At 39.8% G+C, this 25939-nt stretch overlaps 1 protein-coding gene across 1 annotated transcript in view; it reads left to right on the top strand.

Moving 5' to 3' along the window:
• sema5ba (sema domain, seven thrombospondin repeats (type 1 and type 1-like), transmembrane domain (TM) and short cytoplasmic domain, (semaphorin) 5Ba) overlaps positions 1-24837 on the top strand; it is a 198262-nt gene extending 173425 nt beyond the window's left edge. The window contains exons 15-23 of the mRNA XM_059342617.1: positions 978-1121; positions 2073-2220; positions 3333-3558; positions 5263-5475; positions 9730-9900; positions 13406-13543; positions 15561-15605; positions 17269-17474; positions 22192-24837. Coding sequence (XP_059198600.1) covers positions 978-1121; positions 2073-2220; positions 3333-3558; positions 5263-5475; positions 9730-9900; positions 13406-13543; positions 15561-15605; positions 17269-17474; positions 22192-22368 — 1468 coding nt within the window. The 3' untranslated portion in view covers positions 22369-24837. The remainder of the gene's footprint in view (positions 1-977; positions 1122-2072; positions 2221-3332; positions 3559-5262; positions 5476-9729; positions 9901-13405; positions 13544-15560; positions 15606-17268; positions 17475-22191) is intronic.
• The last annotated feature ends 1102 nt before the right edge of the window (positions 24838-25939 follow it).

The following is a 25939-nucleotide window of genomic DNA, read 5'->3' as shown; positions in this document are numbered from 1 at the left end:
CAGGCAAACATACCTACAAAACTCTGCTTTGCTTACATACTGTTTTGCATCTACACACACTGGGCACTGGCCACCGCTTTCAAGTTTATCAGCTCGTGATAGGCTCATTAGATATTAGTGTTAATGAGCAGTTGAAGAGGTGTACATAATAAAGTGCCCGGTTGGCGTATAGCCATACTTTTCCACTCTTATTCAAACACAGAAAGTAAGAAGAATTTTCACTTTGGACATTTAGCAAACTGTCACATTCTGTCATCTACATAAATATCTACTCTATGTCATGAATAAAAAGGGTAAAGAATGAGACTCCCTGGATATTGGCAAGCTAAAGAGGATTTCAGTGTTATGATTGAGGATATAAAGCCTGTTATTTTTGCAAATAGGATCTTTATCTTTTCTTAAACTCTGCTATTGTGGTAGCAATGTCCGGACTGACTTTGAAGCATCCACCTCGGGGCACAATTTACGCTCCGACAGAACATGAGAAAGATCATGAACGTGAAGAATCTTATTAGAAAGTGTAGGTGACATCCAGGTTCTCCTTGCGACACCTTTCATCGCCTTTGTCTGCAGGGGGAATTGGCCAATCAGCCTTACAGAGAGCAGAGACACAAAGAGCTTAGGCACCTTCATCCCGCTGGATAGCTATGCCAGATTTAATCCTTGGTGTCGAAATTGAATTGTGCTTTTGCAGAAAGTGGCAATTAAATCATGAGAAGTGCTACCCAGGAACAAAGCACTTAAGCAAATTGAATGAATGTTTCCCAGTCAGAATGGGCTCCCTGTGTGTTCTTGCATTTCTGTTTCCAGAAGCTCAGAATCAGAGCGATGATTAGGCTAAAGCTAAAAGGCGCTTTCTGTTTTTTCCCCCTTCCTGTGAAGGAATAATACTAAAAGCACTGGTGAATAATTATGCAGGTTTTTAAAACCGTTGTGAAACTGGTCACTGATACTTTACCATGTGTCTGTTGCCATAGAAATGGAGGCTGGACGCCTTGGTCGTCATGGGGACAGTGCAGCACAACCTGCGGTACGGGCTTTGAGCTGCGACAGCGTTCCTGCAACAACCCCTCACCTCGACACGGCGGCCGTGTGTGTGTGGGGCCGAGCAGGGACGAGAGGTGAGGATGAAGAGATGTGTTCATAAAGTATAGATCTAATCTGAGGATTGCAATGATAAAATGCACTTTTCCAATCAAATAATGAGCTCTGGAAGGATTTCAATAGAATTCTCCTCATTATAAACTTGAGACTAGAGTCCTTTACATAACTTACTTCAAATCTTTGGTCAAATCTTAAGTAAGCTCTAAACATATACATAAACATATACATATACACACACACACGCAGACACACACACACACACACGTATATATATATATATATATATATATATATATATAATATAAATATATACAAATGTCTGCATATGAGTACAGAATCTATAGGCAACAGGATAAGATTCTAGTATTGGAAGCATCTTGTTTTACATTTATAGTGGGAGAAGAATTGGCCAATCATGTTTGAAGGGGCTTTGGGTTGCAGCTTTTGGAGAGCAAAAGAGATGGAATGCATTGGAATGTAATTTTGGAACCCATCAACTATACTGTGACAAGGATTCAGCTTTTTTGCATTCACTTTTTTTTATTAATTTGTATTAATATGCAGATGTCTGATAAAAGATTTAGTCAAAATTACGTCTGAACCTAAAACACCTACAGAAAGTGTTAATGAAGTTGCTAATTGGACTGTAAACAATGTAAACAATGACCAACCCATGGGGGAAACTCTTGGCCCATATATACCCATTTATATGGATGCTACACTGCTGGTTGTAGCGGAGCCCCATTAATATTGGCCTGTTGCCCCAGAGGCTAAATTGTTTTCAGACCGAAAGCACATGGGTTCCAAGTTTTAGTCTTTAGACAGTCACGTTTCAAGTAGATCAAGTCAAAGTCTTAAATCAAACTCCAGTCCAAGCCTCAAGTCTTCAGCTCTCATTGCTACTGAATGTTTGTTACAATCAATCCTCCTAAACTCCCCCACCTCCACCTCCACCTCCACCTCCCCAGGTTCTGCAATGAAGGAGTGTCCTGTCCTCAGCCCATCTTCTGGTCCCCGTGGGGCTCCTGGACCAAGTGCAGCACAGAGTGTGGAGGAGGTGTCCACTCCAGGGTCCGCACCTGTGAAAATGGCAACAGCTGCCCAGGATGTGCACTGGTAAGAAACACACACACATAAATACACACACAAATAAACAAACAAGACTGAAGAACATCTGTCAGCCTCCAGGACAGAACATTTGAGCATGTAAGGCCACATTTAGTAGTTTATGGACAATATGAGGCATGCTGTTGAAGAAACTCTTCATTTATACGAGAACGGCTCAGCACAGTGACAGCATGTTCCCATTTAGCTTCTTGTTTACAAAATATACTTTTAAATGTCAATGAAATTCTCGACGTCCGAAACAAAATGTCACATTTCTTTTTTTTCTTTTAAGTGAAAAATGTGAATGTTATGTGATGACTGACAGTCTCTGGGGACCAGAGAGTTCAGTTTCAAAATGAAAATAATGAATTCAAAAATAATATTGCAGAATATCCATGCACAAAGTACACATAGTTCAGTACAGGAGGCACCAATCTTTACCAACTAAAGTCAGAGATTGGGGGAAAGAAAATATCTAATTTTGATGATTGAAAAAATTCCCCTCTACTTACCACCTGGAAACAGAAATCTATCTTATACAATAATGGGACAAATTTCTGAAAAAAATCATGTTTACTGAAGGATGAATTCTGTGGATGGTGACCCTCACACTTTCACTCTACCACCACCATCAGAGTATGAACCGTCACCACCCCAAATTAAAAGAATTGCTGGTTCACAAATGAATCAGCTCATTCAAAAATAGGTGTCCAGAATCTTCTAGTTGGATGTGACCATAGACTGTATAAAATGTGGACATAGTCTCAAAATGAAAACGTTTGCTGAAATACATCATCTTTGACAGCACCATGTATAACCTGAAGCCTTAATATATTTTAAATGGGAAAGTTATATAAAAATGTTTCCCATGTACAGTTGCCAGGAAGAGGAAATTAGCTATGGAGACCCAAAGCGGTTGTTTGTACCAGGCTTCAAACATATTTCTGCTGTAAATGTAGCTGTTTTAACATGGGGAGTTTATGATTGAGTGGAGGGAATGCAGCTTTTGGCACTTCTGCGTTGGTTTAATTTATCAGCCACAGAGGTTGCTGCTTGTGTCTGACACAAACTATGAATAAAAAGTTTGCTGCACACCTGACTTCTTCCACCTTCTCATCCAGGAGTACAAGGCCTGTAACCTGGAGGCGTGTCCAGAGGTAAAGAGGAACACACCTTGGACTCCCTGGATGCCCGTCAACGTGACTCAGGGCGGAGCTCGCCAGGAGCAGAGGATGCGCTACATGTGCCGGGCCCACCTGTCCGATCCCCACGAGCTGCAGATTGGACGCCGGAAGGTGGAGACGCGCTTCTGTCCCAATGATGGAACAGCAGTCTGCGAAACGGATAGTAAGTTAACCAGCTGGTGAGGTCTATGTATGTGGTTGAGTTCTATATTTAAGGAAAAAAATATTTTAAAATGGATTAACATTTAGTTTTAATCCAAAGCAGCCTCTTTTTATTCAGTAACAGCAAAAGATTAAGTATGCCTGCTGTCCCTCACTCACATTTTCAGAAAATACAACATCAGTTTATAAACTTCAACCAGATGACGGACCCCACTTCAAAGAAACCTTGAAGGGCCTTGAGTACACATTCTTCTGTGGTCAAGTGACTCACATGGTCACAAGATTTCTCTCAGCAGGTTTAAAAGCCCATATTGCATTGTGTCTATACTGAACCCAATATGAACTGAACCTGAGGGGAATAGCAGTTCCTCTGAAAGTCCCATGATGGCTTTTTTCTTGTACAACAATCAACTAAATGGTTTTTCAGCAATAGAAGTTTTTCTCCTTTCATGTTGCAATGGGAAATCTGAACAACGGTTAATTCACACAGAGGCTTTGACCCTTTTGGACAATGTGTCTTTGAAATGGGAACTGATAAAAAGAAAATGATGAAAGAATTGAGAGGCAAAGTTGTATCATGTGGGGAAATGTCAATAAGATAATAATCTGTATCTGCAGCAGTGGTGGAAGGAGCATTCAGATCCTAATACCACATTTTGAAATTACTCCACTATACATGGTTCAGTAAAAGTACAATAGTATCAGCATCAAAATGTACTTTAAGTATCAAAAGTACTCGTTATGCAGAATTGACCCACACAGATTGTTTTATATATTCTAAACATATTATTAGATTATTATCATTGATGCATTAATGTAAGCAGTGTTTTAATTTCTCAAGATAGGGTTCATTTTAATTACTTTATATGCTGTTATGAGGTTTAATTAAAAAATGTCTTATCACTTTAAATTTATCATGTTTTTGGGTTAAATCTTGACCTGAAAAGTTGCCTGTCAAAGTTGTCAGCTTAATGTAGTGGAGGAAAAAGTAAAATATTTGCCTCAAAATGTGGTGAAGTAGAAGTATAAAGTTACAAATTGTTCATAAGTACAGTACTTGAGTAAATGTACTTCTTGACATTCCACCACAGAACTACAGTTTTTGCATTTAGAAATGGAGACAGTACCACATAGTCACCTGTCACTCCTATACAAGCACGGTGAGAAGGCAGCAGCATGTAAAGATTTCTTCCATTAAGAGCTTGACATGTTGGAAGGGCCCTCCCGTTAGACCTGTTAGCTCCCCCTACATGCGGTTAGTGACGGGGTCACAGTCCAGCACTTCCACATACAGAGAGAGAGAGAGAGAGAGAGAGAGAGCGCTGCACAGGGTCACAGTCCGCTGCTTTCCACTGGTGGCTTTTTCATGCCCCCTCTCCTGAATCGATTACCTGTCTCCCCCTGTCAGCCTCCTGGGGGGCTGCATTGACTCTGACAAACTGATGAAACGCTGACAGCGGGTAACGGCAGGCTGCATGAGAGACACAGATAGAGTTTGAGAGAAGGACAGACAGAGAAATATGCCTGCTGGCAAAGTCGTATACACTGTATGACTAACTCTCACAGAATCTGCATGCTTCACGTCTCTCTTTACCTTCTATATACTTTCAATCTGACAGCACTGCATATATTTCTTTCTGTGACTTTAATCTAACCTGAAACTGTTATTTTATTCATTTTTAACCACTTTTTCCTCTCTCTGCAGCCCTTGTCGAGGAGCTGCTGAAGACGCCGGTGGTGAGAGTGGCCGGTGCCGGCTGGTCATCGTGGGAGACCTGGTCGAGCTGCTCACAGAGTTGTGCCAAAGGGTACCGCACCAGACGGCGAACCTGTTCTGGACCGGAAGGGAAGAGCGCCCCTGTTGCATGCCGTGGGTCACCTGTGGAGTACCAGGACTGTAACGTCCAGGCGTGTCCTGGTGAGTAAAACACACCGAAACCATGTCTACATGACTGATTGCATTCCTGCACACACACAAAACCTCAGAAATGTATTGGTTTTATTCAGATTCTTCGATGAAAAACACCCTTTGCATTGTAGTTTCTGACAGAGGTTCCCCAGAGGTAACAGCCTGCGTAGGCGTCTGGACTTCTCCAACATTCAGCGACCTTCAACAATGCTTTACTACTAATGTCTGAAAACACTCCAAAATTTTACTGGAGACAGTCAGAGGCAATAGAGTTTATTCTCAAACAAGAATTCACCCGAGTTGATCTCCAGAATATCAACTAAAAATGTAACATGCTGCACCACTTTATACAACCCAAATCTACCCTACTCTGTGGTGAATCTCAATCAATTCAAATCAGTTACAAAGTTGTCATATAATTTATTCATTTGGTATGCTTTCCCTAATATTCCCTCCAGAACAAGTTCAAACTGGTATTGACTAGTTTACTGGAGTATTAACAGAGCAGAGGAAAAGAATGGCATCTTCATGCTCCTCAGTGTCGTTGCTGAACAGATCAGGTTAACCTGGCTCTCCTGGTAGTCCTTGTCTCCCTCCTTGCCAGAGGGGCTTCCCATCATGAGATACAGAGGAGGTTTGAAAGAGAAAAATCTGATCAATCAAAGAACTTCAATCACGACAATTAACAGCCTTAAATGAGTCTAAAGATCTGAAAACTACACATGGTGTTTTTTTATCATCATGTTGTTCTAAAAGTATCTGTAATACAGCTTTCAGGAGTGCAGGTAAGGTCAGTTAGCAGCCTTTTTGTCTCTTCTGTACATTATGGGTTCATGAAGAAGATACATGCACACTGAGATAGAGACAGAGAGGAAGGTCAATGCTGGTAGTGAAATGCTGCTGAGTGGATCATTAGCTTCATTAGCTAATGGTTACCAGCAGCTGCTGCAGTGCAGCGAGAGTTCTTGGACAAATGAAGTTATCTATTTCAAACTCCTCATCAAACCATAATCAGCTGACCTCGAACTCAGACCACAGACTGCTGCACTGACAGACTGCACTTATTAAACCAGACTGAGGACACACACACACACACACACACAATGGCTGGCATTAGCTCCTCATAAAAGCTCCCCTAAATACACAACTGTATTTATAGTCCTTTAGTGTATTTAAATGTCCGTTTAAAATCATAGTGGTTATCTTAGCAACTGACACATGTAACACAAATGCAAACTAAAGGGGCTCAGCAGCCTTGGTTAGGTCCCGCTGGGAGGTGGCCAATCAGAAAAGCCTTTCGCCATGAGTGTCACGTGTACAGCCGGTCTCCCTGGGAAGAAACGCAGGTGAGAAGGACAAGGCCAGTGACAAAAGAGAGAATGAGTGCAAAATAGTAATTGATGATGAGATTAGAGAGAAGGACGGAGGTAATATAGATTGCTTTGGAGATTGAAATGAATAGTGTGTGTGTGTGTGTGTGTGTGTGTGTGTGTGTGTGTGTGTGTGTGTGTGAGTGTGAGTGTGAGAGTGTGAGTATGTGAAGGAGGCAGGCAGACATTGAGTCATTTGGTAAGTCACAGCAAGCCTGAGTTCAATTATGAGTTTCATTAGAGGAACTTCTGACCTAAAAAACAGTCCTTTAAGTAAAGTTTGCATTCTGAAACTCCAGTTTATGGCACAATGTCAAGTGAACCTTTCTGTCCCTGCAGAAAAAAAGTTAATTTCACCCCTTTTATCAAGAGAAGATAAAAAAAAAAGTTTTATCAAAGTCAACTGACAAGTCCATTAGACAACTGAAAGTCATCAATTGTGACAATTAAAAAGCATTTAAACATCAGTCAGTACAAGTCTGAGTCGAGTCTCAGCCCTGTCAGGACAGTTCAGCTTAAGCCTCAAATCAGTCAGGACAAGTTTAAGAAGTTTCTTTGGTCATTTAATACAACTCCAAGTCTCTGATCAGTTGAGAAAGTTAAGTCTCATACATTTCTGAACAAAAACAATTCTGAAGACATTTAAGATTAGTCAAATTAGTATAGGATTCCATCTTAGTCAAGTAAAAGTCTAAAGCCCTTTTCGCTAAGACTTGTATTACCAGAAGACCTCATGTGATTTAGAAATAAGCCCAGCATGTCTTTATTTTACTTAAATATATTGACAGTAGGCCTGTCTTGGTGTTTTATTTCTGGTGCTCAGCACAGTTCTGACACCTGTCTGCATGCACCTTATATTTTAGGTTCATAATATGCACCAGAATTTCCAAATATGCAAGATATTACTTCCAACATTCCTGTAATCTTGCGTCGCAGCGTTTCCTGTCACTACCTAACAGGACAACCAGATGACTTGTAACACCAGAAATGCAAAAACCTCTCAAACACTCAAGACTGAAAGTATATTGATATTTATTCTTACCACGTGGTATGGAAATTTGTGTTGTGTTAAGCCATATAAATAATTCCAGAGACCAGCTACAAGCCAGCAGACTGCATGGTGGTTAACCAGCCTTTTAAAGTCGCAATATAAGTACTAGCGTTTGAAGTTTTCCACTGTTTTTGGTCAAACAGAATTTATCTAGCAAATGGTATATGTATATTGAAAAAAAAGAAAAAATCTTAGACAAACCCGGCCAAAATTCTGTTAACGCCGCCATCTTAATAACCTCATAGCCAATTAATAGCTGATTCACATGGGACTGATATTTTCATATAATCTGTGTGTTTGGCTGAATATGGTAGGTTATTTGTGGTTGGAGACATCGCAGATTTGGGATTATGGGACCTCTGCACTTATTACAAATGACTAGAGGTCCCCAGATCAAAGTTAATAGGGCTAAAGACATTCAAAACAAATGAAACCCAAGTCTCGAATAAGTGGTTATGCACGAACTTTACCAGGTCAAAATTCTTGTGACTCAAGTCTACAGCTCTCCCTATGAATTTGGCTCATCCAATTTAAATGAAAGTGACGTGAGTGTCAGGAATGGCCCGTTTTCCCTCTCAAATTCACATTTCTGAACATTCATCTGCTATACAGGAAGATATGCAGACAGTGCGAGTCATAGTATGTCAGTCAGATAGTCAGTCAGTGGGTCCTTCAGTAATTCAGTGAGTCAGACACTCAGCAAGTGAACCACATAAACAGCCAGTTAGTCAAAAACACAGTGAGGCAGAGCGGTGGCCGGCTGTGAGGAGCCAGTAAGAGTGAAGTGGTCACAGCCTGCCTCACTCTGTGTCACACTAATCCACTCAGCTAATAGAGAATTCTGCAGCACAGTGACGTCAGTTAGACAGACACCAGCCAGTCAACCAGCCAGTCAATTAGTCAGTCACGCTCTTCTGATTCGATCAGACGGCTCCCATGGGTGGACTGAATCAATGCAACTGATGCAAAACAAGATAGAACAAAGCAAAATCAGATATGATCAGCAAGACAACCCCCAATATAGACACAGATTGTGGGAAAATATATGAAATATAGCGTATGTGCAGCAATTAGAGAGTAAACAATGTTATGTATTTTTGACGGTTAACCTGGAAGTAGCATCTTCATGGAGTCTATTGAGAATTTGCCTGCAGTATGTGGGCGAATTCTCAATAGTGTGATGTGTGAAGGGGTTCCCTCCTTTTTGAGGACACGTAAAAACTTAAAAATTCACAGGTTGGGGTGTTAACTCGTTTGTGTTAACCACAGACTTTATTTCAGGCATCTAACGAAAACACATTCAAAATCCTCATTGAGTTTGAGAGGAAGGGCCCAGGTGCTAAAATGCTAACATACTTCCTGTGGCACCCTATAGGACTCAGTGTAAGAAAAACGACTGGAAAATATGTATGAAGACAAACAGGAAGACAAGAAAATGAATGAACGGACAAAATGTGTTCATTGTTTGTGGGACATCCATATTTTTTCACTAATGCGGCTGCTAGTCTCCCTGAAGCTAGCGTCACCAGCTGGGCTCCAACAGGTTGGTTATAGCCTATTAGGATTAGCTACAGAAAGCATTGTGATAAAGGTTTGCACAAGTACTAAATATTAAAAACAAATACATCAAAGGTGCCCAGGTGGTGCAATAGGTATCAATTCTGTGTTGGACTTAAAACATTTTGCATGCAGCCTTGAGGTTCATCCATCTGGCGCAACAAATAACAACAACAAACAAGCAGGACTGGGGGGCTTCTTCAGAGTCATGTCACAAATCCTCATAAGCAAATTGCAATTTGTGATGCAAGCGTGTGTGTGTGTGTGTGTGTGTGTGTGTTACAGTAAAAGGTGCATGGTCCTGCTGGTCGTCCTGGTCTGTGTGCTCAGTGGGTTGTGGCGGGGGTCACTACCAGCGCACACGCTCCTGCAACAGCCCCGAGCCCACTAATGGAGGGGACATCTGCATAGGACTGCACACTGAAGAGGCCCTGTGCAACACACACACCTGCGACGGTAAGGTCACACATAAATTCAAAGTCTAACTCCGTCATGCCGCCGCCGCTTGCAGTCCTTTCATCACGCCTCCAGGCAGGCAATCATCTTCCACACCGTGTCATTTCTGTGTCGTCCCATTTGCTAAATTGCTTCTTTCATCTTTTCCTAATGAATAAACCAGGTCTTAGATATATGAAAAGATAAACAGAGTCATGCTGAGAAAACAACCCGTCCTCCCACCGTGTCGCTTCCTGCTGCGCCGCTGGAGCTCCGAGCACCATGGCAACCTCTCTGGAAAGATTTCTACTTCTGTTGGTGTACGGCTAAATGTATAGAAATGTTTTTTGTTTGAAATATTTGTCTTAGCAGGGTGCATGTTTGATACTAAAAAGCAAGCAAATAACACAATATTAGGTTTATGTCTAACTTTCTGGTGCCTGCCAAGTTCTTTGAGAAAAAAATTCACAGATCTATAACCAGAACAATTTAAAGAAAGTTTCAGAATCAGTGCATGCTGTTTCTTTTGCCTAGTATTCAGGATATTAATTTCTGATATTTCTGCTTTCACCAATATTGTGTGAGTCATGGACATCTGTCAAAAATGCCTGATGAAATCTGTTCAGCCTCCTCCACTGTTTTTTCTTTCACATTGTTAAAGTTTGTGTGCTTTGGATAACAATTTCCGCTCAATAGGAGGTGAATAGAATTTTTTTCATGCTGCCCCAAGCTCTATTAAAAATCAACATATCCTTCCAAAATTAATGTTCCAATTACTTCAGGTTGTTTCTCCTCCAGACCAACCTGCAAATCAATTATCAAACTACAAAATCCATCATCGTTTTTTTGTGAGCGTTGATTCTGGTCCAATCACAACAATCGTAATGTCATAGCCCCGACAAGCTGTTCAGTTAGTGATATGCAAACGTTATTATCTACACCAAGGAAGTTATGTTTGCAGTTGAGTTTGTGTGTTTGTCTGTCAGCAGAAGCACAGAAAAAAGTTCCCCAATTTTTATGAAACTTGGTGGAAGAGTGTAGCCTGAGATTAAACTTTTAGAGTGGAACAAATTCTTGGGGTGAATACAGGAATTATTTTTCACTTTCATTAACATTGCAAGATAAGGCATTTGTGATGCATTCATGCAGTGTCGATATAATCTGGAAAACTAGTTCCTGATCTGATTTCTTTTTGCTTTTTGTTGACACACAAATCATGGAAACAGCTATTAAATAGTCGCTGAATTCTTTGAGCAATTATTACAATTCTTTTTAGCATCCATGGCTTTAAGCTCATGAATACACAGAAATTAGAAGCAATTGTTTCCAACTACCCAACTCGGGGACCATCCAAGGAGAATGCATATGCATAATTGGCTTTGGCCTTCTAATTGCTAAAGAAACAAAATGTCATTCTTATAGTTTGCAAAGAAGAGTGATCAGTTTGTTTTAACTTTCACTTGTTGGTGTTTTATGATAGCATTGTCCTAAATTCACATAGGAACCTTTCAACAGCTGTTAAAAGTGGACAAACTAAAGAGGCCTGTTAACATATTTCATCTGAAACTGTTAACGGCTTAATGCTCTGTGGAAGAGCGACATGTTTTCTAGAAAGTAGTCCAGTTTTTTAAGATGCACATAAGCACCTAAAAAGGTCTTAAAACCTGCATCAATAAAAATGAAACTACCAAGGTACCACTCGAGGTAAGTGAGAACATCTGTTTTAGTCATTTGCACAAACGGATCATAACAACCACAAAATAAACAATAACATAAGATTTTTTTTTAAAAAGATGTCGAGAATAACAGCAACAAGAAGCACAAGTAGCTTACGCCAAAGTTGAGTTGAAATAAAATTAGTTTTCTTAAGTTTTATATTTTTTAAAGGCATCAAATTCTTTCCCTTGATTTGGAGGTTAGCCTCACATCGCCCAAAGTCTCACACCATATGATGATGGGATGTGAGATGTATATCAACGCCCTCTGTGTTCCCCTCCTCTTTTCCCATTCTGCTCCCACAAGGACACTGAAATATTCATGAGATCTGCCTGCTAATCCACAAGGAGAAAAAAGAAGAGTCCAGCATCATACTAATACTAAGGATTCAGCCTCAGCCTCAGATTATAGTTAGTTTAATATCAAAAAGCCTTCAACATTTTTTTATTTAATCTTTGCTTAATTAATTTTGCTGGAAAACTGGAGAAAAATAACTGGCCCGGACAAATAATGTTTGTGTGGGGGGTGGGTTAATGTTTTTCAGCAGTGTCCTGTAGTGCAGATGATTTCTGCCTGAATTAAAAGCTGTTTCCTCTTTAACTGTCGTTTTCCTCAGTTGCTTTTCATTTTGAATCAGTCAAACTGTCATTCACATGGAGACTAACGTGTACAGTCAGCCTCCCTGGTAATTACAAAGAAAGGAGAATGGCTTTTTGTCTTTTTTCCCTCCCTTAGCCGAGATGCTAATCAGCCTCCTTTATCAGGTTAATGTTTTCCTGCTTGACGTGGACCAACACGTCCCGTTAGGACGTTGCCAATCGACTGTCTGCTAACAACCTCTCCAGCCCTGATTCGTCTCCTCGTCCATTCATTTATTGACAGGCACAACATCAGTCATCTATCAGGGTCCTCCTGGTGCGGCCGTACTCTCTGCATACATAATTAGAAGCAAGCTGGCTGTCAGTCACAGGGATATTTGATGCTCCTGTCGCAGGTCATTTGATTAAAGTTTCCAGCAGTAATGGAGGACAGCAGGAAGGGCCGTGGGGACAGAATGCTAACGAGCAGCCTCAGGCCTGATGACGTTCCTCCTGACTCAACAGTACGATCACGCAGGTCGTCCGGGTGACAAAAATAAATGGGAATAAATGAAGCAATTAAAGTGGGCTGTAGTGGTGCACGGTTATTAAACACGTTTGAGGTGGCTGGTATGTTTTGTGTGTCTAGATGGTTGTGCGGCAAGAAGGGAGCAGATGGTGCAGCCTGCCGGAGAGCACCGTGCTGATAGGAAAGGTAAAAGAGGCCTGTCCTCTGCCTCTGCTCGGCCACTCTCTGCCAAAACTGCACACTCGAGAGCACCCTGAATAACAAACCAGCTTTTTCACCAGCCTTTCATTGCGGTAGCCTGTGCTCCCTTTACTCGGGTGCTCTGAATACAGGGTGAAAGAGTGCAGCAAGTGCATGGTTCAAAGGGAGAAGCTGAGAGTTGGAATTTTCTCTTTCCTCTTCGTTCGGAGCCTTTGTTTACTGCTCAGTCGGCTGCTGCGGGGAAACGGCACTAAAGCTTGGCTCTGGAGACAAACATCTCCGCTATGCACTAAACAAACTCTCCACGGGTTTACTCTTTCAATCCTGTTTACATCACAAACACTTTTTGGTGTGTTTGGGCTGTTTGGCCGGCCGGAGGAGGTTAGTGGCCGCGGGTGGTGGCGGCAGCTTGGGTGGGCGCGTTGGTTTCCAGGACGTCTGGGTTTGATGTGGCTTTGTGTTGGTCTGGGCTTGTATTGATTGTTCTTCTTTCTGTGTTTAGGTGGCTGGATGGCCTGGTCGCTGTGGTCAGCCTGTGATGATTCAGGCTTGCAGATGAGGAGTCGGGTGTGTGGTGCTCAGGGAAGCACCCCCTGTGTGGGAAACAGTACTCAGCGCAGAGACTGCAATGAAATACCTGGTGAGTCAGTCAGCTCTTAGATGTACCTGTGGCGCCATGACCGTTTGAGGTTGGCTGTTCTGAAGTTCTTCGAGTGCAGCACCCCTTTGCCAGAACTTTGAGGAGACAACGTATTTCCTTTGCAGTCAGGAATATCCCAAAAAACGCGGAATACCTTTGGGTCAGGAAAAATTGAGAGATGCAATCAAAAACATTTAAGTTTGTAATTTTTGACGTGGTCTTGTTGTTCTAGTGTTTAAGCCTTGTTCGCCTTTTTAAAAAATGGCTGCAGATTTTGTGTTTTCTATGTGTCATATGAAGGACAAGTCAAGGGTTGACAACGAAAGTAAAAAAAAAAGTTAAAAAAAGATAAAATCTTCCACCAGCTCATAAATGTTGTTAACCTCAAGATTATTGCATTAACATACCTGTTATTTTCAAGTTAAAGTTCCAACTTCAAAGACCAAAAAAGTTATATGCCAAATGTATTCACATGTCACCAAACCCTTTAGTCAAACAAAATCTTAAGGCTCTTATTTTGGGGTTGTTTTTTAAATACATTATTATACAGATTTTTATTGATTTTTTTTTTTTTTTTTTACCATTAAAAAGAACATTTAACAACAATGTGTCTGAGAAATAAAAAAAAGTAATTAAATAACAATAAAAAAGGAATACAATAAAAACAATGCAATAATAATTACATAATAATATACAAATAAAAAAATATATAATAATAATTATCACCATATTCTCCCCCCTGTCTTCCAACTTTGGTTAGTTTTTCATTGAGGCTTTGTTCTCAACAGAAATGTGAAAAATATTGATTTATTATCCAGCCCTTCATTCATCTTCATTCAAAAATGTAACTAAAGATTTTAGCTCTAGTTTTAACTATGATGTTTGAATTATGCAAATCAATTCAAACTAGAAATAAACATGTAAACTACTTCCAATTGCCATGAAAACTTTTCGCTGCATTATCATCCATTTCAGGGGTGACAAGGTTTACCCAAACACACTGTCAGCTGTTGCCTCTTTGAGCTCAGACAATCTCATTATTGGGGGAGCTTCAGGTTTATCCCACAATCCTTTTGTTCTCCTTTGGGCCAAATCTTCACTGGTAGCATCGTTCAAAAACAGCAGCTTGTGATTTCAGGACATTGTTTGTCTGTCTTTGTCAGATATGTACACAGTGTCATATTCATTCATCCATCGACATGTGCAGACTACATGTGTGTGTAGCTGGTGTCCTCTCCATGCACTTAAGTCATCTGCTTCTGTTAATTAACCATAATTCAATCCATGTGAATCCAACAAGTGAACGGATGACCCTGTTGGCCCCGACGCACCTTGTTATGCTGATGACGATCTCAGAAAGTTTCTCCTGAAATGATCTTTCATGGCCTGCCGGCAGAGGCCTCTGCATGCTCTGCATCCCTAATGAGTTCAGACGAAGGCGATTAATATTAATGGGTTGTCACAACACCAAATCACATCCAATTTTATTGCAAATTTCAATGGGGCGATGGATGGATTTGTTAAGGTCACTCACAGAGGGGAGGCGGCTGTGAGGAAGCTGAAAAATTAGGGCAAAAAATTAATCAGGAGATGTGTTGCCGCAATTAAAACTGCTCACACACATATCAACCCTCCGTGCTCCCTGCTTTCCTTCCAGGATTTGTGGGGGACAGGACGCGTTGTAGCTGTAAATTATTGTCCTGTCGTGTCTCTAACAGCAGCTAGAGAGGTTTAATTTGAATGATCAATGCTGTTTTTTCACTCAAGTCCATTTTTCCTCTCGAAAGTTTTGGAATCCACTGATGCAAAACTCTCCACGAACCATTTGCGCAACATTTTAAATGACATTTCAATTTCTCATTCACTGTTTTTGTTCTGCATGTGTCAACTCCCCTGATGTTACAGTCGGTGGTTGTTGTGTTCAGAAGGCTGCTCCTCCAGGGAGAGTGTGTGTGCGTGTGCATGTGTGTTTGCATGCGTGTTTGTGTCTGACCCTGTGTTCCTTTCCTCTCTGCAGTCATTCTCCCTGCATCTGGTTTTGATAAGGACCAACACTGTGGAGGTAAGTGGATTAACAGCTGCCTTCACTTGGTTCCTGTGTGCATGTTAAGGTTTGCCCCTTTTATGTTTCCAAGAGTTCTGTGGTGTGTGTTCATACATTATATGTGCATTTTCATGTGTGTGTGTGAGACCTCTTTCAGTCAGTCAGAAGAGGAAGAAACATGTGCTCTTTGATTTATCTGGAACAGGACACAGCTTGTAGATGATTGCAAAATGAGACACATTCAAGACAGCAGTTCTGCTTCATGTGTCGAGAAATTGCAGACTTAGATCAAAACTAAAGACCCATGAATACTAACAGGAAGTACAAATTAAAAAATATATATATTTCTGTATTTGAAAAGTTAGAGATCAACACAAAAGTCCAAAATTGCTTAAATCAGGGACACAATGTTACACAAGACTTAAATCATGCAGAAAGTCTTCTCTTTCTATCATAGTTTTAACATCTCATTCAAATTGACCATTTAGTGCAAAGCGTTAGAACCCAGATTCCAAAAAATTGGCACATAGTCTAAAACATAAATAAAACAGCATTTGTTGCGTATCTTCAATTGAAAACTGTCCAAAGACATTATATTTAACCCTGGCCTGTTTTGTGTGAACTGGTGTAGTGCTGTTGTGCTTTAGCTTCCTAAACAAGTAAAACTGCAGAAACTTGAAGATGTTATCGTTCAAATGATTTACCTTATAGGTCTTCCATTTTAAGGCTCAAGTTTCTTCTTTGGTCTTATTCTCACCCTTCCCCTACCACTAAACTTACCCAGGCAGGTGGGTTTTTAAGAGGATAATGTTCAAAATTTGTAAATACAAACTCTGAATTCTGAATCACACAGAATCCCCGCTTCTTTGAAAATAGGTTGTAGATTTAGCTTTAAAGACTCTTCGAAGGAGCTCTAAAAGAATCGGAGAAGGATCCTGCTGGGAGAACTAATCCCCCTTTAACACACACATGAACGTTACATTTTAGCTAAGTCAACTAAATTGAAAGCTTCGCTGAGGACGAGGTTTTGGTAATTGAGGGAGCTGAGGCAGCAAACAGCGTTGTCATGGGCATAGCTGCAGAGAAATATTGATGAGTGCCAGGTAATGTTGGCCGCGCTGTGCACCTGTATGAATATTTCTGCAAAGGCAGATGTTTCACAATGTTCCCTGGTTGGAAAATTTAAGGCAAAACATGCACCCCCAAATGAAATTAAACATTTTAAATAATTTTTGCATTAGTGGCTTTTAATTATTGATTTTTAAGAACAGCTGCACTAAATGGTGCCAGTAAATAAATAAACCACAAATATTATGAATTGGGTATTAACACATGAACTGATAAAGCTGAAGATTCAAATTCTGTAAAGTATCAGATAAAACACAAACTACAAAGAATTTATGTTGACTACTAAAATAAAGCTTTTCTTTTTTTTTATGTTATATTTTCATGAACAAGCTGATATAAAACTACATTGTCTTAAATACTCAAAATACAAACAATCATATTTTTAGTTTGGAATGAAGCTGAAGCTTGGCTGCAAATCTGGAAACCACTTTTAACCGGTATTCAAAATGATAATTGTGCTAAATTTGGGAAGTACATCAAGCCAGAGATGTGGGAAAGTAAAAAAGGATGTGATAATAATGCTTACCCTCCATGCATCTTCTTAATTTCCCAGCATTTACCTCCATCCACCTCATCGCTACGGGTGTTTCCTGTTTCCTCGGGGCGGGGCTGCTGTCGTTCCTGATCTACGTCTACTGTCAGCGTTTCCACAAGCCTTCACAAGAGTCGGCCGTCATCCACCCCACCACCCCCAACCACCTCAACTACAAGGGCAACACCACGCCAAAGAATGAGAAGTACACACCCATGGAGTTCAAGGTACGTGAGCACTGAGGGGTTTTGTAGCTGCATCTTTTTAAAATATTATGTAGATAAAAGTAATACAAATGGAAATCGAGGCGCTATTTACTCGGCAGTACTCGCATGCACAAACACACACACAATGTAAACTGAAGATTCAAGGGCAATGTGATTCATGTTTTATTTAGAGACCTTATTCATGCATTTATCTCAATAGAGCGCTAAGCACAGAAGATGAATTACTGTTCATTTTCATTCCTCCTTGCTCTCATAAAGAACCTATAGGCTTTAAGCCTTCCTACCTGCCCACAAACCAAGTCCTTATTAATGGCTCCCATTAGCTTTCTAACGCATTAGTCAGCCCTCAACCTCCCACCACTATCGCTCTACTGTGCACTCACATTTACAGAAAGTCAAGAAACTTGTTTTCACCCAAGGTTCATGGACTTTTAGTGCATATCTGTGCCCTATTTGCCACAACTTCTATTGTTTTTCTCTCTAACTGTTGATTAGTTAAACTCAGGGAGATTATTATTGATTTTTCTGTCTCTGTAAAGTGTGCTAAAGCATGCTTGTAATAATAAGCTGTAGATACATTAACTTTAAACTTTTTATGACCTGAAGTTAAAAGAGTTTGGTTATTGTTTCCACCACTGTTATCATTATTTTTAGAGCAAATTTCATTTACTGCTTTAAGTATGTTAGAAAAGGCTGATTCGTCACCAGGCACCTTTTTGTTTTAGGGCTGTGGCTCAAGTTCTTTCCAAAAGTAGAAGTTTTTACGCCAAAATATAATATTCTCCTTCTCAGAAGCAGCACAGTGATTCATTTTACCTGCTATATTCAGTTACGTCCTCCAAAATCAGAACCTAATGTGTCTTACCCTGAAGATTCTGGACAGAGCTTTCTGCATCTCTGAATGATTACAGAGCAGTTCAGATTACTTATTGATATCAGATATATAATGATAACAGTATTTTTACTACCCTCTAAGATACATGGTAAACATTTCCTGTTAATACAAAGCCATCAGTCGAAAATCATTCAAAATGAGCTTTCAATTTCCATAATGGAAATCAAAAGTTTGACCATATGGCTGTAATAATAATAAATATAATAAACTTTGTGCTGCATTTCATGTATGAAAGTTGCTTTACAAATAAAGTGCTTTACAACAAAGAAATTGGAGTGGTACATTTCAGGAAAATATATATATATATATATATATATATATATATATATATATATATATATAATATTATAATAAATAATGATGTTAATCTTTGCTTATAGAGACTTTATAGTCTATCAAAATGTTTAAATCAAAAATTGTTTTAAATTGTGACCTTAAAATAAAAATAAATAAATATGGTTTTAAAACTGGATGTTCTTGTTGTGGGTCAGAGTTTTGCCTTTGTTGAAGAACATAGGAAACTATTTTGAGAGGCTGAGATGGAGATGTGCTGTCATATCCATTCTAACCAGTTCAAATGCACAAACGAACAAAATCCCATCTGTGGCTTCCATGTGATCCCAACATTCTATAGCATGTGGCAACAAATTGTTGTTTTTAGTCTTATTCCAACACATTCACTTAAAGAAATACTTCACCCACAAAATTATTTGTTTGTCAGTTACTCACCACGTGTTACTTTGAATTCTTGAAGAAAACTGTTTTCTCTCCTCGGCTCTACGGTAAGCAAAGAATCAAAAAGTTGTAGCAAACTCTTGATGAAGTGAAGTAAATGGCAAAACCAAATTAAAACATCAGTTCACAACTTCTTACATAACATGTACAGTATAATGCAAGTCTCATTTATCCAGCTGTATGTTGATATAGTTTTGCTGTTGTTAAACACGGCCCCAGGCCCCCTATTTTACTTCAATTCATCAAGAATTTTCTCAGTTTTTGGAGCCTTCATTCACCATGGAGGCAATTTTATTCAAGAATTCAAGGTAAGACAGGGTGAGTAATTGACAAACAGGCATGTTGGGGGTGAGGTATTAATTTAATCTTAGAAAACATGACGTTGTAATATATCAGAAAACAACATTTTCACCCAGTAGTTTTGTAGCTCACTGATACAGGCACCCAAAAACTCCATCTGGAGTCCCATCACAGTCGACAGCAACATTTGCAGTCTGTGTGGGGCTACACATTATGTTAAACTCATATCGTGTGTGTGTGTGTGTGTGGTGAATTTTGGGCCGAGATAAAGCCTCGGGGAGTGACAGCACTGTTTGAGTGACCTATTAGCTTTATCACAGGTTGAGATTGAGACGGAGTTTTAAAAAAAAAAAAGCTGTGGAGTTTGGAAGATGCTGAAAAGATAGGAAGGGTGGGATGAAAGATGTAATCTACTTGCATTATTGACATTTCTGAAGATTGACTCATACTAAGGGAATATAAGTCCAAGACTGTGGTGCCTAGTTTTTTCTTGCAAATGTATTTTTAGTTATTGTCAATCATGAATAAAAAAGTTAAAAGTACAGAGACAAAGGGAATTTATTTTTTACAGAAGAACACATCCCATCCAACTACCCAACTACCCAGATGTAAACAAACACAAACAACGACACCTGAACACGGAAGAAACGTGGACAAATGACAAATAAACTTTACATACAAAAAAAGCCTTTACCTTGAATGCGCCAGAAAAACAAAATCCTCTGAAGAACAAAATAATAAAATAAAATAAAACAAACAATAGTAATAAATAAATCAATAATAGAAATTATAAAAATACACTGATAAAAAAAAAGGATAGAGGAAATAAATACATAAATAATATATATATATATATTTTTTTTTTTAATCAAAAATTAAAAACCTACGCTGAGATGATTGTAGTGCAGTTCAGCTGGTGCTTAGTTTGTGACCATTTCATTTTTTTTTTAAAAAGTCCCTCATTTAATTTAAGGTGCAAAACATGGTGCGTCCTGGTGGAACACTGGTAGAGCCCATATCACATGAGGCGGTCTGGGTTCTAATCCGACTCAGAGCCCTTTCCTGCATGTCTCCCCTTTCACTCTGTATCTCTCACTGCCAATTAAAGCCGCAAAATGGACAAAAAACTAACAAAAAAAAGAGTGCATTATTTAATCATCACACAATCGGTGCACTGCAGTCTGACACTTTTTCTGTGTTCCACCTCATGTCTACATTCACTTTCACAACTCTCTGTCCTGTCTCTGCTTCCTGCTGAGCAAATGGCGTACAGCTCTAATTAATTAAATCTCATCACTCATGTGTACATACAAATGAGTGTTCAGCAGCAGTGCATGAGCCAATCAAATACAAACAGAGCATCCAATTTAGTGTCACTTTTCTCATAAACTTTTTCTTAAAATCCTCCTCACAGTATTATTAACAACTTTGCAGTGTTTTGGCAGCTGATAAACCTTTGAAACTGGATTTTTTTCCCCGACTGTATTTCATCTTCATACCCCTGTGCATTATTTTTAAATCTAAACATGGCTAATGTGTGCCAGCAGGGATTTATCTTGACCGTTCCCATCAGCCTGACAGTGTTCATGATACTAGCGAAGCATGGCAGGAGCATGTAACCGCAGCCACGCGTCCTTGTGTTTGATCGTGTCAGCCTCCTGACACTTGTTGTCCTCGCTGTTATTGTTGTTGCTGTGTGGACGCGGCGCTGACAGCCATCGCGGTGCTGAGAGCCCGAACTCATTAGCTTTAATGACCAGAGGGGGCTGCCAGACTCTGCTGGATGTGCAGCCGGTGTCACCGTGTACCACTGCAGCACTGTTTATCCAGCAGGTTCCCTCTCCTCCAGGCCAATTTATGATGCCCAGCGTTGTGTATTTCACCGACTCTAACCTGATTATCTTCCTGCCTCGGTCCCCAGAGCTGTTCAGATGGATTACATTAGTCTAATGCTTCCCCTGGAAAGTGTTTCACCTTATGTTCGGCTTTTACCAGAGACTCAGCAATTGCATTAGAATAAAATGTGGGTTTTAGACTTGTTTTTATTTAAGAGAGCTGCAGTGAATTCCAGCCATCTCATATATTAGTGTATTGAGTATGCTTGACATGAACTAAATTAAATTTGTTAAATTGGTTTGCTTTGGTTATGAATACACTTACAGCGTACAAGCTATAACCACCAGGCTGGTGGAGGTATTTCATTCACGTGCGAGCAGGAATTATAAAAATTCTTTAGACATAAAACAGAAAAGCGTGTCCACAATGAAAACATTTATCTTAACAACTGTATTCTGTCTATAATTAAAACTTCATTAGAGCATGCACGGTATGTTTTTTAAGAAGTCCAAGCCTGAGGGTAAGAAAAGCTCAGATATAATCAGCTATAATTTAAATTATATGTTTAATAAAAAACTTTCTCAATTAGAGGCAAAAGTTATTTTTTCACAGTACAACTATGTGCTCCTCATCACACAGTGCAATCCCCCCAAAAAAAAAAAAAGAAGGTTTGGGCACTGTAAAACGTAGATAAAAAAATAATGCATCAAATTCAGAATTCAGAGTCAATATTTACAAAACAAGAGTTTCGATTTGTACATAAGATACATTGTTTTTTGTTAAATTCAATTGAGTATATGTCAAAAAGGATTAGCAAATTATCACATTCTGTTTTTTTTATTACATTTTAGAAAATGTCCCAACTATTTTGGAATTAAAATTGTAAATGTATTTAGTAATATGGCATAAAATACCATATATTTGATGCTTATTTTTTTCTCTGCTGTCTAGACGCTTAACAAGAACAACCTGCTGCCAGATGAAAGATCCAACTTCTACCCGACGCCGCTCCAGCAAACAAACGTCTACACGACTACCTACTATCCCACAGCGCTCGGAAAATACGACTACCAGCCCAACTCATCCCCTTCGCCGTGCAGGACCTACAACCAAAACAACAACAGCTGAGACTCGCCCCACAAGTCGCCCCCCGCCAACGAACAACACCCCGATGCCACGGTGACATAACTGAATGGACACAAAGTGAAACGTTTCTCAGAGCTTGGCCAGGTTCTTCTGTTGGTCATTGCCCCCTCTCCTCGCTCCCGTAGGCTCTTCCACTTGGCGGGTTTGTGTCTTCAAGGGCGTTTCTGGAACTTTCCAACAGGAGATGAGGGTTTGGACAACAAGGCCTGGTGCAGTCAGGGACTTATGCAACCAGCTGGGGTGTGTTATTGTAAGGAATATAGCAGAGTCAACTCTTCATGCTGGGATCCAGTGGAAAATTCTAGCAGGATGAGTTCTGGCTTCAGACAGATTGTTATGACCAGGACACCCCGGCACAGGTGGCGAGTTTGGAATCCACAATTCTGGAGACGAGAACGAAATATTTTAAATAACTTTACATTTCTCCAGATCTGGGTCACTTCGCTCTTCATTACTAACTACATTCTCAGCCTGTAATGAACTATGAGTCCCTCGACAACAGAAGCAGTTACTGAGACAAACGGCGCATATCATTATGTCCTTGCCACACAGCACAGAGCAAGAGAACAACAACAACAACAAAAGAGAAAACTCAATGAAGTCGATGATGAAATAAATTAGAGATCGATATCAGCCCATTTGTCGGGGACGGATGCACGCCCTCCATTGTTGGCATTTCACGTGACAGGAAAAGATAAGAACTTCAAAGTCGATTTTCGGATGACTGTGTGGAAAAGTCACAGTCGGAGTTGTGAGTCGCCTTTTTGTGGACAAGGACGTAAAGAGAGCAGAGGGGGATTGTGGGAAGCGGTCTGAACTGTACATAAAGCTTTGGGAATGCCTTGGGTGCCTGTATGCAATAGAGGGCAGGGGCGTGATTTGTTTTCTTTCTATTTCTTCTGTTTTGATTTTTTTCCAAGAACAATAAAATACTTCTGAAAGGGAATTAATTGATTCTCCAATTGATTCTACAATGGATGCATCGATTCTACTGAGTGCTAAATAGCTCGGTGGTCATATCAAATATGGCCAGTGTGCTGAACAACTGGATTGGGTTTTCTATGATGGTAGAATAAGCTAGTAGACTGGCACTTGTTCTTTTTTCTTTTTTTAAATGTTTGTTTTTTAAGATATTTGTTTTATTCTCAAACGAGCTGTAGCATAGGAGGAAATATTTTGTTAAATAAGATATAGCTGATTAATTCTTGTTTCTCTAATTTCCCTTCCCTGAATGAACACATTCCTTTTTGTTTTCTTGATTTATTTCTCATGAGTTTGGTATCCATTGCATCTCCAATAGGCTAATGTTAACACAAAGATAAAACAATAAGACTTAATGGTATGGTTTTTACAAAGAATGACTGTAACAAAAGCATCCATTCGGCCTCGGCTTGAAAAGAAAAAAACTAAATTATGCTTGCTTAGAAGTTTGCCTGTGTGAAGATCAAAATGAGTGCATGTGTGTGTGGATGTGTGTACATGCAAAGACATGTATCTCTGTGTGTCGTGTGCCTGGATGAGGAAAGGGCAGTGGTTGTATTTTGTACAATGTAAATGCTTTCATACATATGACTATATACGAGGATGTTTTTTTTTTGTTCCACGTTCTGTTGCTGACACTCCAGGCGGTCTACTGTTTTTTTTCTATACTTCACATATGAGATGTTAATCATCGTAAGTTAAAGCATCACGCCTCTGGTACCCGCAGAGGTGGAAATGACACTATTTATAGTCAAAGCTTGGTTTATAAAGGGCATTTTCACAGCTATATTTTATTATTATTATTGCCTGATCGATGAATGCTAACCCAGCAATGCTTTTCAGTTCAGCTACTGTACATGCACGAGATGAGAGCTCTATCTGTATATAGGAGCGACAGCCTCCTGCAGCAACATTTAATGATGACCCTGCAGAGGATCGTGTAAATGTATCTGTATATTGTATAGCTAACACTGTTTGTTTTAAAAAAAAAAAAAGCCTTATAGTTGTTTAAAAAAAGTGCAGCAGCTAAGTACACACCAACCATGAGGTTTGTTTGGGGACAGAGCTCCACACTGTGACCAGCCGCTTGTGGCTACTGACCTTTCCCAGCTGCTCAAACATCAAAAATCCAGACTGAAAGTAACAGCACTGATAACGAGACACTATCGGATATTACAGACCGTGTGTAGTCACATATATTGCAGAAATTGAATTGAGGAGAAGCTGTTTTGATCTAAACTAAGCCTGCATTGGCTCCGTCTGAAAGCCAGTCATCTGATTGGTCCATGCTGAGCTCTGTCCCCTGCGATGTGAGGCTCTGTGCCCTTCTATGCAACTTACCAGGTGTACTGTTAGACCTGTCATGTAGACTGTAATCACTGCCTTTTAGACACTGTGAATTTTTTGGTACCCTATATTTTTGTATATTGTACATTATAAAGGATAATAAACCTTGATGCCAACACAGCAGTTTGGTCAGTGGGCTCTGTCAGAGATTCTTCTTAAAGGCTGCGATTCATGATATATTTAAATTGAAGGTGCCGATAGAGAATTTAGAGACCTCTCTCCAGATCTTTAGAACTTATCTTCAAGAGATATACTTTTTTATTAATAGGTTTTGGTGGAAATAAAAAGTTTTTATGCATTAAAATGTCCTGCTCGCTCCTTTAATGTAAATAATTAATCATTTCTAGGGTTCTGGTGTATGGTGAGACTTCTGTAACAGTGATTTGTCCTTACAATCTGTCAGTAGCTTAATGGAGAAATTCCTCAACTGTGCATGAAGTAAATAGTTTATATCTGGTGAAGAAAGATCAAAAGTTCAGTCAGAAAGACAACTTCTTTCTACTCTCTTTCTTAGTCATTACTCCATCTAAGCCAAATGCTACTAGGTTTTCTAATTTAGAAAGCTTAAAAAGTCAGTAAGCTTAAAGCTTCCAGGGTCTACATTGTGGACATTGTCTCTGGTAATGATAGTCTGTTGGCAGCTATATGCATCAATAACCCCTGAGACGTGAATGATAAACAGAAGAGATCAAAACCAAATATTAATTTATCTTTGCTTAAGAGTTAAACCTGTGTGCTGATGGATCGTGACAGTTGATGCTTCTGTGCCGTATAAATCCAGTTTATGACACTGAGACACTTAAAATGCTGACAAGTCGTTTCAGACACTTAGTGTAAACACGTCCAGTACTGAGCATGCTCTGTAATGCCTTGCTGGATTAATGAACTGAGAGAAGTCAACTATACTGGTTGTGATAATCACAAACAGGATGTAGCCATGTGTTTTTTGGCATTTTTGAAAAAAATTCAGACTGTGTTCATAAGATAGATATTAATTTCTGGTTTAAGTCTCTTCACAGGAATATTTTTCATCCTCCATCAATATTCTTCTGGGGGCTGGTTCGCGGGGGCAGCAGACTAAACAAAATATTCCATATTGCTCTCCCCAGCAATGTTTTCCTGCTCTCGTTGTGGGACCCCGAGGCCTTCCAGGCCTGGCGAGATATATAATCCCTGCAGCTTGTTCTGGGTTTTCCCCAGGGCCTCTTACCACTTTGGCTTGTAG

The sequence above is a fragment of the Centropristis striata genome, chromosome 10, assembly GCF_030273125.1.
Source record: "Centropristis striata isolate RG_2023a ecotype Rhode Island chromosome 10, C.striata_1.0, whole genome shotgun sequence".
Taxonomy (NCBI): Eukaryota; Metazoa; Chordata; class Actinopteri; order Perciformes; family Serranidae; genus Centropristis; species Centropristis striata.
The sequence above is the reverse complement of the archived record's forward strand: the minus strand, read 5'-3'. Positions and strand labels throughout refer to the sequence as shown.